This window comes from Doryrhamphus excisus, chromosome 3, assembly GCF_030265055.1.
Source record: "Doryrhamphus excisus isolate RoL2022-K1 chromosome 3, RoL_Dexc_1.0, whole genome shotgun sequence".
Taxonomy (NCBI): domain Eukaryota; kingdom Metazoa; phylum Chordata; class Actinopteri; order Syngnathiformes; family Syngnathidae; genus Doryrhamphus; species Doryrhamphus excisus.
The window spans coordinates 5,678,713-5,698,078 of record NC_080468.1 but is presented as its reverse complement, the minus strand read 5'-3'; the positions used below and the strand labels follow the sequence as shown (position 1 = coordinate 5,698,078).

The following is a 19,366-nucleotide window of genomic DNA, read 5'->3' as shown; positions in this document are numbered from 1 at the left end:
CATGAAAGTTTGTGAAAGGAAAAGAACAGATTAAGTTGTTGTGGATTTAGGAATTTTTCTTGATATATATATATATTTATAAATTCATTTATTTTGAAAAAAACATGATAGACAACTCTAATGCATGATTTGTTCGGTCTTTGTGGAGTTCTGCGCTTTTTACATGACATTTTGCATGTGGTCTTGTAAACTTATCCCACAGAGAGGTGCCTACCTGGGATTGTATGTTGGCCCCAACCTGCCCCCCTTGGTACGAGTCCCCATTGAGGGACTGAACACTCATGAACAAGTCTCCGGAGTTTGACATGTTAAAGGAGCCAGCAGAACCTGAGAGTACACAGAAGAGGCAGACAGAGGAGGACAAAAGGCAGAAGAAGAAGAGGGACAGAGAAAAAGAGTTAAAAAAAAAAGAGATCATGCATGAGCAAAAGTGTGTTAAGTGGGTTAGTTTCAGAGGGCAGGTCCACATTACAATATCTCTGAAGCATAAGTCAAGAGACAGATAATCATCTTAAAATGGTTTAAGTCTAGTTAAAAGTAGCCTCATGGATTCTATCACTGTTTGTCATCCACGCGGCTACTATTTCATTAAGCGAGCAATAATTGATCTGCAGGAAGACCCAAAGAATCACGTCGGGCCTTTAATGGACCCCAGCTCCCCAGATGTAAAGAGACCATCATGGCATAACTTGATTTCAACACCCGGTCCTAATCCAATACAGTTGCCAAAGTCTCGAAATGACAAAAGACTCCGCTTGCCCTTTCAGCAGCTTAATGGCATGCACAAGGTCAACCGGACAAGAGGCAGGAAAAATTAAGAGCAAAAGGGTCAATAAGAGAGAGAGAGAGAGAAAATGAGTGTCAGATGGCAGGCGGAAAAAAAAAAGGAAAGGCAGGGAGGCCATACGCTCCGACAAGAAAAACACAAGCATTGCTTTAAGAGCTGAAGCAAACATTTGTACTGTTGGGATGTGAGTTCACACTTATTTACTTCAGAAAATGTAAGCTGGTAAATATAGCAGAATATAACAATAATACATATATGTATATATACTGTATATATAATTTAGCAAGTGGGTGCATGTTGGCATGTTCTTTACTGCTCATAACCAGACTACTGAACCACAAATGTGAACGCCACCAAAAAACACACATCTTTACTGACTCCTCAAAGTAGCCACAGTGATTGTTCACCTGCCGAATTGGGAGTGGACGGGGAGTTGGCCTGACTGCCGTGTGCAGACACACTGGTGGCATTGACAGCCGTCCTTGCCGCGTACATGTTGGCCTCCTCCTGGAACTTGCCAATGTTTTTCTTGTAGCGGATTCTCTTGTTGCCAAACCAGTTTGAGACCTTAACGAAAAAAAACACAGAGGTCGGGTTACAATGGAGATTTGGAGAAGCAATACCAGTTCCCAAAAAAAATAAACAGTCTGAAAAACCAGGTGGTCTTATATTTGGGGTGCTGTGAGATTTCCACATGCAAGCCAACAGGTGGCGTCAAATGACCTCTTCTCCCCAAGCTATAAGAGATTTTCTTCCTGTCACTCACTTAGCAAACAACAGAGGAATGAATGAAGCAGTCATCAAACTAATATTTGAAGAGCTAAGAAATGGGATTGATCAACATAATAAATATGATTTATATAACTATTTATTACTTTTTTTTTTCAACAAGTATATGTATAATGTTACTGTATCTAATAGTGTAATGATATGATATAATAGTTTGCTGTCAGTGGTTACCTGTGACACTGTGATGCTACATTTCTTGGCCAGCTCTTCTTTGGCCTCCTCGCTCGGATAAGGGTTACTGAGATGGGAGTAAAAGTACTCGTTTAGAATCTCTGTCGCCTGTTTGTTGAAGTTCCTCCTCTTTCGCCTGGAGCAGGGAAAACAAATGAATTAATATTCTTTATTTGGTCAATACGGTCAATTATTTATAATAGTGGAAATAAATATTTGTGGATTTGTCCCAGGGCTTCCCCTTCAGTTATGAAGTGTAATTTATAGTAAAAAAAAAAACAAAACAACAACAGCTTTTAGCGTATAAGGTGGATACCATGGACACATGACATTTCAATTATTAAAATAAAAGATGAGGGGTTACCATAGTAACATTAGAGATGCTATTCTGAAAGCCAGTATGCTGTGTACAAGACTTTGGCTATTCATTAGTTATTTCATTATATAAGAATTTGAAAATAAAAACCACTATACAATGGTACCTCGGTTAACATCCGCCCTGGTTAGCACATTTTTCAGTTAACATCCAAAATATTTGCTGATATTTTTGCCTTGGCTTGCATATATACTCGCTTGGTTAGCATGCAATTTGGGCACGAAACATGCACAACTGTTGCTAATTGTGCTTGGTTTGTTTACGCAGCCATCTGAGATTGTGATCCAAAACTAAATCTTGGGATACATATAATGCAATGAAGTGACCAAAATAATGGGCCCTTGCATTGATGACCACTCTCGTACATTGAGTACAGTACAGTGAGTGCGACAAACTAAATAAGCCGCTATGAATCCAAAGAAACTTACGAGTGACAGCAACATTCTAAAGAGAGTGGATACCACTCCTGAATTCAAGTAAGAAGAATAACTTTGAGGGTGGCGTCCATATTGCAGCTCTCGGCAGGATGTACTAGAAGCCCTTATCAGCAACAAGTACCATCCTGAAGAATAACAACGTAATGAAGTGAGCTAATGTTGCCAAAGGAGTAACAGTGTTAACAAAAGAGAGACCACAAACCATGGAAGAAGGCGTTCGGAAGTTGCTGTTGTGGATCAACGGCTCACGGGAGCTAGCCAGAGCTAACTTGTTGTCTGCGCGAGACTGCTGGATCTAACACAGAAATCGCCTGCAACGAGTGAGTCTGTTGATGAATTTAAAGCAAGCAGAGGCTGCTTAGAAAATTTTAAACAAGAACAGGCATATGCATTGTCAGGCATGCCGACTTACACACGTGCCGTTGTCATTTGTAATTATTTTAACATCATTTTCAGCATGAGAAATAAAGTATGGTCTGTGTTAACATTTTTGGAATTGATTCGTTGGATTTTCTATGGGAAAATTTTATTTGGTTTATTTTGGTTTCAGTCGGACCTTCTGCAACGGATTAATAATGTTAACCAAGGCACCACTGTAAATGAACAGAAATAAAACAAATAAGATAAAACCAAGTACATGTATTTTACCTAAAATATATGAGTAAACTATGATTTACTATAATGAATTCATTATTGATAAAAAATGACAGAGGTAAATTTTTTATACAATGTACTTCCATGTCCTCCTAAGGGCTAAGATCCAATTACTTTTAGTGTTCCAGATGAGAGCTAAACACACTATTCATTGTCTGACTGAACAAATTACATTGTAAAATGAGATTTTAGTAAAAACAGACCCCTCAGCAGCAAACTACATGAAACCAAACAGAAAGGGCACACGGCCAAAGCAGACCTGGCGTCGAGGAAACGTGAGCGCAGGATCATGACAGCCTCACAGGTGCTCTGCTTCAGCTGCATCTGGATGGAGCTGAACTTGCGGTGGATGATGCTGACCATGCGCTCAATCTCTTTGGGAGAGATGGGTCGTGTTCGAGACTGCTCCCTCAGCAGGTTCATCACATGGGTGGTGAACTCATTGCACGCCTGGAGGAACGAGATAGGAAAAACTTCAGAACAAAAGCAGGAAATTGGATTCTGAAGGGTCATCAACCAGGTCATGCCTCAAACAACAGGTGACCAATACTAAATAAACATACAAAAACAACCCTTATTTCCAAAATTCATACGTATTTACAAAACATTTGCTGAAGTTATTTGCATAATTATTATTTTTAAAGTCTCTTTTTCATCATTGCACCGCCCATGGACAGATACCATAGCCTGGTGGTTGGGGATCCCACGCGACAGCAGGGACAAATTAAAAACAATGAACATTATGAACCTTATCAACCTGAAATTGAAGACAGGTGCTACACTCAGCTGCACAGAAGTCAAGCAGGGCGTAAAATACAGTACGAAGGAAACACACAAAAAGTAAGTACACAGAACAGGAAGTGACAATTCCTGTCCTGCGGAGCATAACCATAAATCCATCACTACTGAAAGATAAATGCATTATTCAATTAGAAAGTCTGGAAAATGACGGAAAAGGCTCACAACAAAAGTGGCCTTTGTCCAGGTCGGCACCAAAATGTAAAATGTTCTTCCACTTCTAAAAATTATAGTAGCTTTTACATGTTCTTACTAAATATACAGCAATTAAAACCAAAAGATCTTTGATCATCATATAGTATGGTAATGGGCGGCACGGCGGTCAAGTGGTTAGCGCGCAGACGTCACAGCTAGGAGACCAGGGTTCAATTCCACCCTCGGCCATCTCTGTGTGGAGTTTGCATGTTCTCCCCGTGCATGTGTGGGTTTTCTCCGGGTACTCCGGTTTCCTCCCACATTCCAAAAACATGCTAGGTTAATTGGTGACTCCAAATTGTCCATAGGTATGAATGTGAGTGTGAATGGTTGTTTGTCTATATGTGCCCTGTGATTGGCTGGCAACCAGTCCAGGGTGTACCCAGCCTCTCGCCCGAAGACAGCTGGGATAGGCTCCAGCACCCCCCACGACCTTCGTGAGGAAAAAGCGGTAGAAAATGAATGAATGAATGAATGAATGAGTATGGTAATGTTACATCAACATGTGATCACTCGCACAGTTCAATGTCCAAAAAGGAGTAGAGAGAATAAGAGTTTATTAATTCATGCTATTCTATTCAATCAGTATCCAAAACATGATGCATAACGGCACACAAACGTGGCGTTGGGAGTCATACGTTGTGAATAGAGCTTGTGAATATGAAAACAACGTCTTTGTGACAAGTGAGGAGGAATGTAAAGCGACAGCAGGCTTTCAGCGCCGTTCACGTTCAAGAGGTTTTAAAGTGAGTCTCTCCATTCTCCGTCGAGCTCCTTCGCCTTCCCTTCCTGTCTGAATCAGTCACTGCTTAAGACTGCAAGGTGTCTGCTGCTTGTCAACACCGGGGTTACGTCAGTCAAAGTGACGCACCGAAGCAGCCGTTTTGCTTGCACGCGCGCACACACGCACGTACGCGTCAGACACGGCTCAGTCATATGTGTGAGTGGGCGCGGTGGAAAGTAGGTAGCGTGGTGACATACACAAAGGCTCAGGTGTATATTGAGTGTGACAGTCGACGATGACTTGCCGTCCTCCAGAGAAGATGATAAAGCCGCAACAGCGCTTTGACTTTCTCTGGGAAATGACGAGACATTGGAAGCCTTTGGAGAAGAACGGCCGTGTGACTGATGTAATGGCTGCTTGCGGAAAAAACCCCAACAAAAACGTCCCTGAAAATGTTGGCTTGTTGCAAAGTGGCCTTTAAAACACCAGTGGAAGTTATTGATTGGACCATGGGAGAATAAAGAGAATAGAAAATATATATATATATATTTTTTTTTTACCACAACCTATACGGGTGGACAGCTACTTGCAATAGCGTTAGGTTATTGCAATAACGCCTCTTCTGTTGAATCTCATTAGATTGTAGAGGTGTGTACATAAAGAGATTCAGTTCGCTGACTCTCCTCTCTGATAGAAGAGGTCGAGGGGGCGGCTAACCTTTGACCTCCACCTCTACACAATCAAACCTTGGCAGCTGCTTTGACCCATTGTATTGAAAATCAAAGCTACACAATTGGTTTCATTTTCAAGAGGATGAGGAGCAGGAGAGTATGATTAAATAATAATAATAATAATAATAATAATAATAATAATAATAATAATAATAATAATAATAATAATAAATGGGAGCTTTTGTGCTGTCTGGATTAACCCATTATACTTGAACACAACTGTCGAGTCTACGACTAATGGCTAGATATTATTTAACAAATTATTTAATCGACTATTAATAAATGCTGTTCCATATGTTTTATGTTATTTTAACTGATTAGGAGTATAAAAATAATTGTCCTGCACTCCTGTTTCCATGCAAGTGTTGTATTGTGCAGAATAATTGCAACAATATAGAGAAAAAATGTGCAGACATTTTTGCACGTGGCTGTAAATGACATTGGTGGTGTCCCGTGTTGGCTGTGGTCAAAACGCTTTATAATCCATACTAGCATACATGCTACGGATATCCTCAAAATGTTCTAATCTTTACATACTATCAATGACGATTGGCGAGGTACAACCTGAACTGGTCACCAGCCAATTGCAGCGAGGATATACACAAAATTCCCACTTTAGAGCTGCCAATGAACCTAACATGCATATTTTTGGAATATGGGAGAAAACCCACACGTGTTGAGAACATGCAAACCCCACACACAGATATCCAGCGGAGATTTTAATCCAGATCTACTAGATATACTAACTGTATGGTCAACATGCTAACCACCAGGCAACTGTGCGGGTGTCCCACAAAAATAAATTACGTACTTAGCATGCAATTTGTGACCAAAAACGGTGTGCATTGGCACGAAATGACCATGCACCCGCTCGACTGTCAACTATTGTGTATGTCTTACACACAAAAAATAGTATGCGCCAAGCACATTGTTCCCGAATATGTATGCATTGTCACCACCGCTTCTCACATCCGTGAAGCAGTCATGGCATTATTTGGTCCCACTGTGACGCCACACGCAACAGAAGCATCACCCCCAGCTTTATTAATTCCTCTATTTGCAATTTGCTAGGGAGCTATAAGATGTTGAAGTACAGAGAAGAAGCTCATGCAATAAAGAAAGGTAAATCCATAGTTTCGCGCGGCTGCAGGTAGAGAATGTACAAAGAGCAGGAAAGAAGATGGAATTGCTGACTAGAAGACATCGCTTTGGGCATTACGATGTGATATTAACAGAAAATCACAAGGAAGACACGAGATGCTAGAGAAATTGAAAATTCCCCTTGGAAAGTGAACCTATCCACACAGTTTACACAAACTTCCCAACTGTTAACAACCAATGCACTCATTGGCATGGAAAAGTGCAGGCCGCTGCAGGGACAAAGCGAGTGCAAACGAGGCTTAACACACGCACACACAGGAAAACATGCGTTTTCCACACAGACTCAAACACCACACAGAGATGTTCCAACGCATCTCCTGTCTGTAGGGCCGACATGGTAACCACTAGGCTACTGTGCAGGCCCCTTCGTCGCAAACGAGAGTTCCTGTCCCGGTTGCAGCCAAGCGGTTCATCCCAAACTGCCAACAATCATTGACATATATTTAAAATTTGAGGTATAAAATGTCCAGATGATGATTAGGCTTATTCACATTCAATCTCATTGCCATCCTTCAAGTGTGGCCAGAAGAACAGTCCAGCTGGAATTTTACCAAAACAATTAAGGTAATGAAATAATAAAATGAGCTGGTGTGATCATTTTATGCAGCTGTGATGTTGCCTGGTGTCTCTTTTCCACTGCCTGTCAGAGCTGGCATTTTTGTGTCTTCAGTGCTGTTCTGTTTAAACGGCAACAGCACAGAATGGGAGGTCATAGTCAACTTGGAAATCTTCTACTGTAGGCTCACTTCTCCCGTCCTGTTGTATTAGAAGCAATTGGTGTGTATCTAATTATCTGATAGGATGATGTCGAGTTGCTGCAGCAATATTGCACTATGAAGGGTTCTGTGCAAAAGGCACAGTGATGCTGTGTTATCTTTGGTTGCAGGCATTTGCGTCTTACCTGCTCATACTTCTCCAGCTCTGTGTGGTAAATCTGTCGGATCTGTGAAAGCTTGGCCCGGTAGTCAGAGTGTTCCGCCGAGTTGTCGGCGCCGATGCCGCCGGTGGCCGCAGCAGCCGCGGCTGCAGCTGCCGACCCGCCCCCTTTCTCCGGCCCGGCGACCCCCTCGGCCAGCAGCATGTTGTCCAGGCGCATCAGCTGGGGATCGGGAGGTTCCTCCTCCTGGGCGCCACGAATACTCAGCACTGCGTTGAAAAGAGAAGAAAATGATGACACGGACATGACAAATTCTCACTTGATTTAAAGAGAGGACATTTTACAGCGACTTAGGGAGAGTCTTAACCATCTCCTGCGTCAGTCTACTGAGCGAGCCTCCTTAAAAAATGGCCGTCATTTAAATGGATCAAATCAGAGCCATAAAAAACGGAGCTTCAGACAAGCCAGCAGCTCGGAAAAACCATAAAATGATCATTTCATCGATTCTGATGATCATTTTATGTTGAAAAAAATGAACAAAGAGTTCATCTTTCATTGCTCTCCTTATGCTCAGACTATGTTTAGTCTCTGGCTGACGGCTTTATTATCTTGCCAGTGGGGATATTTAAAAGGCACAACACTAATCAAACATATTTTATTTTTATATTAATGCAAAGACACACTGCTCAAGCTTCATATTAAAAAAAAAAAACGCCTAATAAAAAAAACATGACCCCGATGATGTTGTCAAGGAAGCTCCCTTTACTTCATTTCCAAGCCTCCACACGCACTGCAACATAACACCGTGTTGTCATCCAAATTCAGGCCCTCGGTCTGACGTCTGCTCACACTCTGGCCGAGGTGAGAGCGTGTTTGAACCTGTCGTCACGCGCCTACAGCCTTCAGCTAACACTCAGCTGGCGTGATGAGGAGAGCCAAGTAGGAACGTGACAAAGAAGAAAGAGCCCGCTGAGATGGACATGCACGCCGTGTGTCAAACAATGAACACTGCCAGGCATCCGTGTACACAAGAAGAAAAAAGACACAAGAATAACTTCCCGGAGCTTGGAGCTAAAATATGCAATTTTACCGTATTAACTATACTTCAGGTACATCAGCACAATACAAATATATTCTTATATGTAGTGCAGTTGAATACACATTTAGAGTTATCCCATAAGGCTAATTTGGGATCAGCAGCAATATGAAAACAAAGCTTGTCCAAAGTGTGGCACAGGTGGTTTTAAATAAAAAAAATTAAAAATAGCATCATGAGATGACAAAGGGCCACGCTGGAAAAAAAAATATAAAGATGGAAGAAAAAAAGTTTGACTGTTATACTAATAAATAGATAATACAATAATCTATTTGCTTTGTCAGCAATAATGCCAAGCTAAAAAGTAGGAAGATTTTCCATCAAATTTATTTTTAACCACATATCTACATTTGATTGATGTTAACATCTAAAGAAAATATGAATATGAATAATATTCCTCAATTTTTTTGTATATTGCCCTAACCTATTAGGGCCAGGCTGCGTAAGTGGTCGTAAAATAAGTCGGTCCGCATCAAGAACCCCAACTAACAAATGCTTGCAGGAATCTGTAATAAAGAAACTCTTCCGGTATCAACTATTCGACATGCTTACATGAGTAATAGTGGCCACATTATTATTATTATTATTATTATTACATAGCACAAATTGCACAACCATTGCACACCAGTTTAACTATATACCCTGTCTGTACAAAATAACACCTTAAACGGGCATAAGGCATTCAAAGGTGATAATTTTAACTACAGCAAAGCATGCTGGGAAGCGTATAATCCGCCCATTCCAGAGCTGCAAACTCTTCTGGGTTACACATCTTGATTTTGATGTTTTTATGTTAATATAGGCCGCAACCTAAAGTTGGCTTTGCATACAGCATATCTGATTTTTGTCAATAAAATTCACATATTATTTGAGATATTTAGGAAAATGTCAAATTAAAGCAAAGTAAAACAAAATGCATTCGCACCTTTATCCTGATTTGCACTGAAATGTAATTCCATTGATTGTTGACCCATGACGTACTTTTGTGGAAATTGGTTAAGTAGTGATTGCCTAATCCTACTAACTAAACAGGAAACCACAAATAAGTACGCATAACTATAAATAATAACGAGGCAAGATGTAAACAGTTGATATAGTGCAGTACTGTTCCACTGCCAATAATAATAAAAATAAAGAAATCAAAATTTAGCATTATTGTCTATCTTTAATTTTAGCACTGAATGTCTTCTTTTGTCTGTGGGGTGTTTATCTTTGTGACTGACACTGTCCTGCCTCTTCCCGCCACCAGAAGGCTCCCTCAGTAAAGCAGCAGCGCAGGCTTCCTTCCCTGTGAAGGTGGCGAGAAGAAAAAAGGCGGACAGGTGCAGCCCTCCATTACATCCGCTGTCTTCAAGGACAAAGACAAAGCTTGTGCCGCTTCTGTGCCTTCGTCCCAGACTGTGTGAGCAGGACAATGTAATAATAGCAAGCACATCCTGTATGTCTCCTCCATGATGACTGAAGAAGACGACGAGTGTAAATGACAGTGCATTGTTCCCCCCACAGTGGACACTCACAGCGGCGGCTCTTTTGTAATGAGGATGTAAGCTGGAGTCGCCCTGTGACCTTTGTGGCAAGCAGGGGGTCCAGATGGATGCCGGGTCTGCTTGTCTACACCCTCTTTTCCTTCTTTTTTTGTCCTTCCTTCTCTTTTTTCTCCTGGAGCAATATCATCATCCATTCCCATCAGCTCCAACACGTGAGCAAGCTCGGCTCAAGAAGCAAATGTCAATGGCCATCAGACGGCTGGAAAAGGTCACGAGTTCACACGGGGGGGAGACACACGCATGCGTAAAAAGGCCGGGTGTGTGAGGGCGTGCGTGTGTGCGTGTGTGCCTTGGCAGATATTTTTCCATGTGAATCACACCAGCAGGAAACGCTCGCCAATTGGATGCTGACAAAATAGTGGCACATCCCAACCAGAGGGGGGAAATCTAATGAGCCTAAGAGTGATTTATTAATTCCCTTCCTCCAACTCCCAGAGTGCACGGCTAAAAGCATGAAATGGATTAAATAAATACAATTAATAAGGGGAATCAAACAATGCACTGTGCCGTGGTATAATTACCCTCGCCACAGCCATCAGCTTTATTTATTTCTCTTGGCTAATAGCAACGGAATCGATGCGGCCTTAATGCCAGTCAGAGTGCGCCTTGTGAACTCTGCAGCCCGCGACTATACATTAACATAATCACCTGACAGAAGCACAAGTGGCCCCTATTACAATACATCACATGCACGCGCTTGCATAATAGCGCAGAGAGGCTTTTATTGTGGGGTCCATGCTGCTGCGCCGTCCCTTTATTTCATCGGCAGTCACAGATTAGTATCTATAAAAGGAAGATGGCCATCATCTCATCTTGATCATTACCGACAGACTTAATTGAACAATGAGAGGACACAATTTCTCCCTCCTCCTTGCCTCCTCTCCTCCTCTATGCAATGTGGAGCAGTACACCCCCCCCCCCCCCCCCCCAAAAAAAGAAAACATTAAAAATGAATAAGCGCCATAAACAATTCTCCAGCCGTATCCGGAATAATGAATGGAATTCTAAGAATAAGCCTTTGTTTTGCTTATTGACACAACTAATTTCTGCTGCTTTGCTCCCTTAAGAGCTGGCTGGCATCCACCGCCGCACTGCCTGCTGTGTGCAGACAACAGGAGCGTAAATAAACAGGGCGATTAAGCCACCCACTCATACAGGGAAGAATCAAGGTGCACACATGCACACACATACACACGCACACTAGAAATACAGGCAAGCAGAAACACACAAAACACTGGCCGCCAGCCCTTGAGCGTTCGCCTCCACACCCCCCTCCTGCGAGTGCTTTTAAATGAAAACATGTTTAATTAATGATATTGAAGCATTGTGCCACATTTAGGAAGATGTAGAGTCAAACAAGGCAGCGGCCATGATGAACCCAAGGCGCCTCTTGACTGGCAGCAACGCCAGCAACGCTGGACTGGATCCATTTCCCATCAATACAGTAATGCAATATACTCTGCAGCCAGCGAGCAAGAGTGTGTGTGTGCACGTTAGCATCCTTCCTTGCCGAACTCCTGTTGTGGTCACATGACCTGGCAGAGGCGCAGGCAGTGGCTGTGCTTTCTATTGATTGTGTGGGCACACGTCATCTAGGGTTTCAGCAGTTAATAAATCAGGCCTGCTCCTGACACAGCCTGCGTTTGTGAGAGTGTGTGTGTGTGCGAGTGTGTGGGCCTGTCACAGACCAGTCAGCAGGAGTGAAAGCGACAGCCACATGATAATGTAACATCACCACCATTCATCCCTGCCACGCAGCATTCTGAGACAAAACAACAACCTAGCAACCTGGAGAAGGAAGAAGGAGAAAAAAAAAAAAAAGACGTAGCGTGATTTACAGCAGACATGACAAGTATCACTAATACAAGTCCTCGCCTGCATGCTCCACCGGGGAGTTCAGCATCCGCTCATCTGCATTTGATACGAGCCCGCGTCATGCCTCAAAGTGACCCACGTTGGGACCCAGCTACACACAGATAAGGCGTGCTATTGTCAATACTTCCACAGTAAAATGATGCTGTGATGTGTGCACAAGACACTGAAGTCGACACAATTTTTATTTGGTACACCTGTACATTATGAGGATAATAATATGTCAATATGTTTATTATTGGGGTTGTAGTTTGAATAAGGAGAGGTGTTTCAAATACTTTTCCCGCAAAACATGAACTATAAAAAAATCTAGTTATATTCATTAAAATGCATTGTTTTCATCATTACATATCCATAATGCCAATCAGTTACAAATAGAATCCAGTTAGATTGTGTGTGTATACCTAAGGAAGTATATGTGAGTCAAACATTTACTCAAAAATGCAATATTGTGTTGATAACTTACATTTTTTGCATGCTGATATGTATTTAAAAAATCATCTTTGATAATGTTATATCATATATATAATGTTATATAGTATATGAGTATTTACGACTGAACACATATACATTTTTTTCTTTGTACTCTACAAAGAACAACATTAACATGATTTTGTCGAAATAATTTAAACAATTTAAGAGTTAAATCTAAATATTTAATCAATTCATAATTTTTTGACATTATTATTATCGGGATGTTCTCAACTCCTTTTTCCATGCACGTTTTGTACTGAGCAGATTAATTCTGTATGTTAGTGGTAGCACACTCCATTTGGAATCAGTTTCCTATGCTGTCCACATAACAGGCGTAAAAGTAAACGTATCAGATTTCCCGAAATGACTGCAGTCATTTAAAATGTTAAAATGATTGACTTTAATTGAGTATTTACGACTGAACACATATTATACATTTTTTTCTTTGTACTCTACAAAGAACAACATTAACGTAATTTTGTCTAAATAGTTTTATTTAGTTTTATTTAAACAGTTTTTCTAAACAATTTAAGAGTTCAATGTAAATATTTAATCAATTCATAATTTTTCGACATTATTTTTATTGGGATGTTCTCAACTCCTTTTTCCATGCACATTTTGTACTGAGCAGATTAATTCTGTATGTTAGTGGTAGCGCACTCCATTTGGAATCAGTTGCCTATGCCGTCCACATAACAGGCGTAGACGTAAACGTATCAGATTTCCCGAAATGACTGCAGTCCAAACAAAACCGTATTTTGTATAATTCATTCAGTTTGAACAATGCGTGGAAAAGAGCCGTTTCACAATGTGTTGAGATTCAATACTTTCTCATCATAAGAAGCAGCCTTGCCCCCCCTCCTCCTGGCTGACCCACATACTGGAGGTAAACCCCAGTGCATAGCAACACAGTTAAGAAGAACACTAAATGAATATGTGCAACATTACACCCAATTTGCGGTTTATGCGTTTCTACTGCCTTTAATTGAAGCTTTAATAAAGAGCCATTATGAAAGTAGCCACCATAAGTCACAATAAAAGCTCATGGCATGAAAACTACACTCAATATTGGGGAAATGGAAGGGGAGTAAAGACGGAGATGTAGATTTGTGGCGTGTCAATGGACTCTTGGGAAAGTCTCTGTGGAACCAAAATGTTCCCTCCATCACCAGGTAATGGAAAACTGTACAGGCTCAGTACACAAGGGCACAGTCATAAAGTCGCTCTAAAACAGCTTTATGTTTTATCAGCCATCTCAAGTATCATGTGCAGAAAGGGAGCGTTGTATCTGACACTGGGTGGCGCGGGGGGTGGGGGGTGTGGGGGATACCAAGGACGAGGAAAAACGCCAACGAAATGCTTTAGGGACAAGGAGGGGCGGCGTGGGGGGGGATGAGGAGATGGTTCAGGCAAGGAAGGAGAGAGAGCGATGGAGGGAGAATGAAAGGCGAAAAATAGAAATGGAATAGGAAAGCGAGGTGTCAATTAAAAAAATGAACCCCAGTGCATTTGGGAGGTGACAGCTGGTGGGAGACGAGCTGACAGGCGTCACATTAGGCGGATTTGGTGGCCGCTCCCCTCATCCCCTCCTTTTTTATCCCCCCCACACTCCTCACCCCACCTCCACTGCCTCTCCCTGGCTTTCTCCACTGATGATGGGTACTTTCTCATGCGGCGGCGGCGGCGGCGGTGGCGGCTGCGAGCGAGGCAAGAACTCAGCTTGGTGTTTTTCAGAACAAGTTCCCCCTGCAGCTACTCCTAATAACTGTAATTATCGTCATCATCCCGGGCCTAAGCAGGCCAGTTTGAGGCCCGAGGGGCTGGCCTGATAATGAGGAAGCCAGCGCCAGAGGAGAAGACCGTTGCCACCATAGCACAGAAAACCTTCATTAAACTAATTCATTATTACAGTAGGAAATACATTAGCCCCTTGGGTGCCAGTCTTTCTGATGGTGTCCTGAAATATATATCTTTAGTGGTGGCATCCAAATCTGCTTGTGCTATATAGGAACTCCTCCCGGCCACTCATGGAGTCAAAGACCAGGCATGGACACCAATTTGACTAACTTTCCAATAAAGCAGTGGATCAGAATGACTGAGCTAACTGTGCTTGCATAACATAACTAATGTTAACTAATTAAATTAAATAATAGAGGAGAAGTACCTTATAGCTAATTATACACCTTGGTGGGTTTTCATTCATTCATTCATTCATTTTCTACCGCTTTTCCTCACGAGGGTCGCGGGGGTGCTGCTGGGCGAGAGGCGGGGTACACCCTGGACTGGTCTGGACTGGTCGCCAGCCAGCCATCACAGGGCACATATAGGGCACATATAGACAAACAACCATTCACACTCACATTCATATTGGACAATTAACCTAGCATGTTTTTGGAATGTGGGAGGAATGTGGGAGAAAACCCACGCATGCACGGGGAGAACATGCAAACTCCACACAGAGATGCCCGAGGGTGGGATTGAACCCTGGTCTCCTAGCTGTGAGGGCTGTGCGCTAACCACTCGACCGCCGTGCCGCCCCTTGGTGGGTTTTTTTGCATTGCATTGCATTGCAAAAAAACCCATTGCATTGCATTTGTACTGTTTTTAACGTCAATCTGCGACAAGCCCTGCCCTCCTAAATTCCCACTTGCGTCTCATTGGCCATCTACCAGAAAGCCTGCCAAAGGGAATTGTCTCCATACATCATGGTGCTGCGCCAAGAGCTGATGATCATATAAAGAAATATGACGGAATGATGTCAGCTTGACACGGAAAACAATCATAAAAAAATGGAACTAAAGTGTTCATAGCAATCTGAGGACACGGAGGACTAAAACTCTTTTAAAACTTCATCCTTCTGTCTCAAACTTTTGCCTAGCCGCGCTACCTAAAACATTTCATTTAAGCCAACAGGATGAGTTTTGTATTTGCCCATAAATAACGCCTAATCAAACGGCAACCATGCGATTGTTGACAGATGGCAAGGATGTGAGGAGTTGGAAGTCAGTGACAGCAGCGGCTCTGCCCTACAAGGCGTCCCTGCACACCAGGACAAGATGCGGAACATGACGCCCGGTAACACAAACCTCGTCGCGCCTGTGCCACGTGTGTGTTCCTGCGCATGGCACATTTCATAAGGCTCCGCTCTTTGACTGGTGATGAGTTTATGCGAAGGTAATTAACAGTAATTAATCCTTAATTACAGCAATTAGCAGAGTCGCAGTAAATTAAGCCACATCTGGAGGCATGGCACTGAGCAGGGGTGGGCGCTTTCTGACAATGGGAGGGGGGCAGAGACAGAGAGAGAGAGGGAGAGAGGGAGAGAGAGGCTGATGTTCTGGTCTGCCTCGTGGGTCCGGGTCACCACCTGTGTGACACCGAGGGCCTCCTCGGCCACGGGGGACGTGACGGAGCCTGAAGGTTGGTTTCTGAACATCTGAGGCAGAAGGGCTTCCTAAAGCGACCATGCAAGGATGCCCGCCATATGGCCGCCGCTAGACGACATGGCTACTGGTTCTGCTTGGCTTTGCTCAGCTACACTCGACAACGTGCGAACACGCGTTAGCCAACGATGCTAGAAAGAAAAAACCTGGCTGGCTTTCAGTTTGCCTTGCTGGAAGCAGCACATTGTAAACATCACTCACTGGGGGAAAGGACAGAGAACAGAAACTGATGTCAGATCCAGGAAATGTCTCAGCCAAAGACGAGAGACACAATTGTCTGTATCTGTATGCTTCCGAGTTTGGGGAACCCACTTTTATGTTTCCAGCCCACAAATTTAGGCCCATTAAGGCATGCTTTGATGAGTTTGGTGGAAAAAACCTTTGGGATGAATGGCACAGTGATTGGGAACCCTAATGACTCTCAGGTCCAACATCAGTGAACTTTCACCTCAAAAATATTCTTCTGGATGAATGGGGACATGGAGTGCACTACTGGTCTGCAACCATAAGAGGCGCTATTGCTTCAGTGTTCATTCATTCATTCATTTTCTACCGCTTTTTTCCTCACAAGGGTCGCGGGGGTGCTGGAGCCTATCCCAGCTGTCTTCGGGCGAGAGGCGGGGTACACCCTGGACTGGTCGCCAGCCAGCCAATCACAGGGCATGTATGTATAGACAAACAACCATTCACACTCACATTCACACCTATGGACAATTTGGAGTCGCCAATTAACCTAGCATGTTTTTGGAATGTGGAAGGAAACCGGAGTACCCCGAGAAAACCCACGCATGCACGGGGAGAACATGCAAACTCCACACAGAGATGGCTGAGGGTGGAATTGAACCCTAGTCTCCTAGCTGTGAGGTCTGCGCGCTAACCACTCGTTTCAGGAAAATGAATTGTAACATGACTTTGTTTGGGTAAGCTAAAGCGGCGTGTACATTTGCAAACATGGTCCCGGAATTTACCATGGCAAAGCTTGTTATTTATTCATGACATGACACTGCATTCTGTTAATACATAGATTACACACTTGGCACACAATTTATGATCGAAAATGGTGCACGTTGGCACGAAATGTATTGTTTACGCTTAGTTGATGACTACAGTATACATGACGGCATTGCTCCTGCATGGGTAGGCATTGTCACCGCCACTTCTCGCATCTGTGAAACTGTCATGGCATTATTTGGTCCCGTTGTGTCCTGCTGCGTCCCGTGTGATGCCACACACCAGAAGGCATCGCCCCAGCCTCATTAATTTCGCTTTTTGCAAGAGACCTACAAGGTACTGAATTCCAGAGAAGAAGCTCATGCGATAAAGAAAGCTCCTATAATATATATTGTGTCTATATTACGTCACCCCTGCTGAGTGTGCAAAGAGCAGGAAGGAGGCAATAAACTAGAAAAAAGAGAGTCAAGGACGGTGTGGGAGGCAGAATTGCTCCCACACCGTCATTGTTTTGGGCATTATGATCACTAACAGAAGATCCAAGAGGCTACAGCTGAGGTCTGGAACCTCTTTGGTTAAGAGAACCCTAAAAGCAACATATTTTAAAATGTGTTTCTGTGACAGTCATATATTTTTTAACAGGGAATAAAACTAAATGAGTGTATTTTGAAAGAAATGAACTGTTTTTCGCCACTTTTATTGTCTATTTGTAATGTGAGATTTCTGAGATTTAATGTGAGATTTTTTCCATCTATTATGATCCCCAGAAATTTAATTTTCTTTACCCTTTCAATGTCAACTCTATTTGTATTTGCTCGTTTGAATGTGTCCTTTCTGCTATTACCAAATAACATTATTTTAGTTTTACTTAGGTAATAATAATAATGTATTTCGAGTATTTCCAGTTCATCTGAGACTTTTTTATAATGTGCAAAAATACTTTTAGTCCATTTTCTATACCGCTTATCCTCATGAAGGTCTCAGGCATGCTTGAGCCTATCCCAGTAAGAGGTGAGGTACACCTTAGACTGGTTGCCAGCCAATCAGACAATCAACCATTCACTCACATACACTCGCATTCACAACTATGGACAATTTAGAGTCGCCAATTAACCTAGCATGTTTTTGGATTGTGGGAGGAAACCGGAGTACTCGGAGAAAACCCACGCATGCACGGGGAGAACGTGCAAACTCCACACAAAGATGAACGAGTGGGGAATCGACACCGGGTGTCTTAGCTGTAATCACTCGCTACCGTGCAGATCCGTTAAGTCTTCTGTCCAAAAGTCATTGCTATCAAGATTTCTATACACAAACCAGAAAGCGGCGCCAAAGTGAGTCAGAGCTTTATTTCCAGTCGCTCACGCAAATTCTTAAGTTATGATTTTTTTTTTTAATTGGACAACAATATTATCATCCATTTTTTCTGTACAAGTAATGGTCAAACATCCCAATACTTAACTCCATAGAGTCCAGAAGTCAGGTCACATTGTTCATGGGGCGCCATGTTCCACTATTTAAAAAAGATTGAGTCATTATTTACATGACCCCGTGATGCATTTCATTTCCACCAGGAGCAATAAATTCCATGATGACAATGCTCCTTTCTATGAGGCACAAGTGGTCGCTGAGTGCTTTGAATGGCACCATAATGATGTTAGCCTCATGCCCGGTCCTCCTTGGTAAACAGATATGATCCCATTGCCTCCTTCTAAATATAGACACGGTGCTAACTGAGCCTTTATGTGTACATCTGTTATTCCAAGCAAGTGTTCCTCCAGATAACACTTGATAGGATCAATTCACTTCCATTATAAAAGCCTCACTTTAATGGCAAAACAGTTCTGCTTGTCTCATATCTAAGTTGTCATAAAAGACAAAGAAGAGGCCCCGGAGCTTCACACAAGTTCACATCACACAACCACAAAGCAACAAGGGACATTTGTGCTGTCCCATGACATGCCACAAAGCTACTGTAAGTACTTTGTCAATGTGGCTCTGCATGAACAGCTGCTTGCGTTGTTCAATAAACTTGCGTGACTTTAAAAAAAAAAAGTGGAAATTCCCTGTCCACAAAAAAAAATCCCAAAATGTTTGTAATTCACTGTCAGAGCATATGACAATATTTTTTATTTTAGTGATTGTGGTGGTTCAAAACAGTGTACAGAGTTTGCCAGTAACTGTGCCCACAATGCTAATGCTAGTGTTGGTGTGTGAATGGCCTATGGTAGCTTTAAATGTATTTATAATAAAAAATAAATCCCAACATATATATATATATAT

The 19,366-nt window shown here is 42.5% G+C and overlaps 1 protein-coding gene across 2 annotated transcripts in view; it reads right to left on the bottom strand.

Moving 5' to 3' along the window:
* LOC131125285 (pre-B-cell leukemia transcription factor 1) overlaps positions 1 to 19,366 on the bottom strand; it is a 68,397-nt gene that overhangs the window by 7,913 nt on the left and 41,118 nt on the right. Inside the window, exons 3-7 of one of the 2 annotated variants that reach the window (XM_058066689.1) lie at positions 7,725 to 7,969; positions 3,474 to 3,664; positions 1,748 to 1,883; positions 1,195 to 1,354; positions 215 to 327 (exon numbers count right to left, since the gene is read on the bottom strand). In XM_058066689.1, coding sequence (XP_057922672.1) covers positions 215 to 327; positions 1,195 to 1,354; positions 1,748 to 1,883; positions 3,474 to 3,664; positions 7,725 to 7,969 — 845 coding nt within the window. The remainder of the gene's footprint in view (positions 1 to 214; positions 328 to 1,194; positions 1,355 to 1,747; positions 1,884 to 3,473; positions 3,665 to 7,724; positions 7,970 to 19,366) is intronic. The other variant, XM_058066690.1, reaches the window with a different exon arrangement.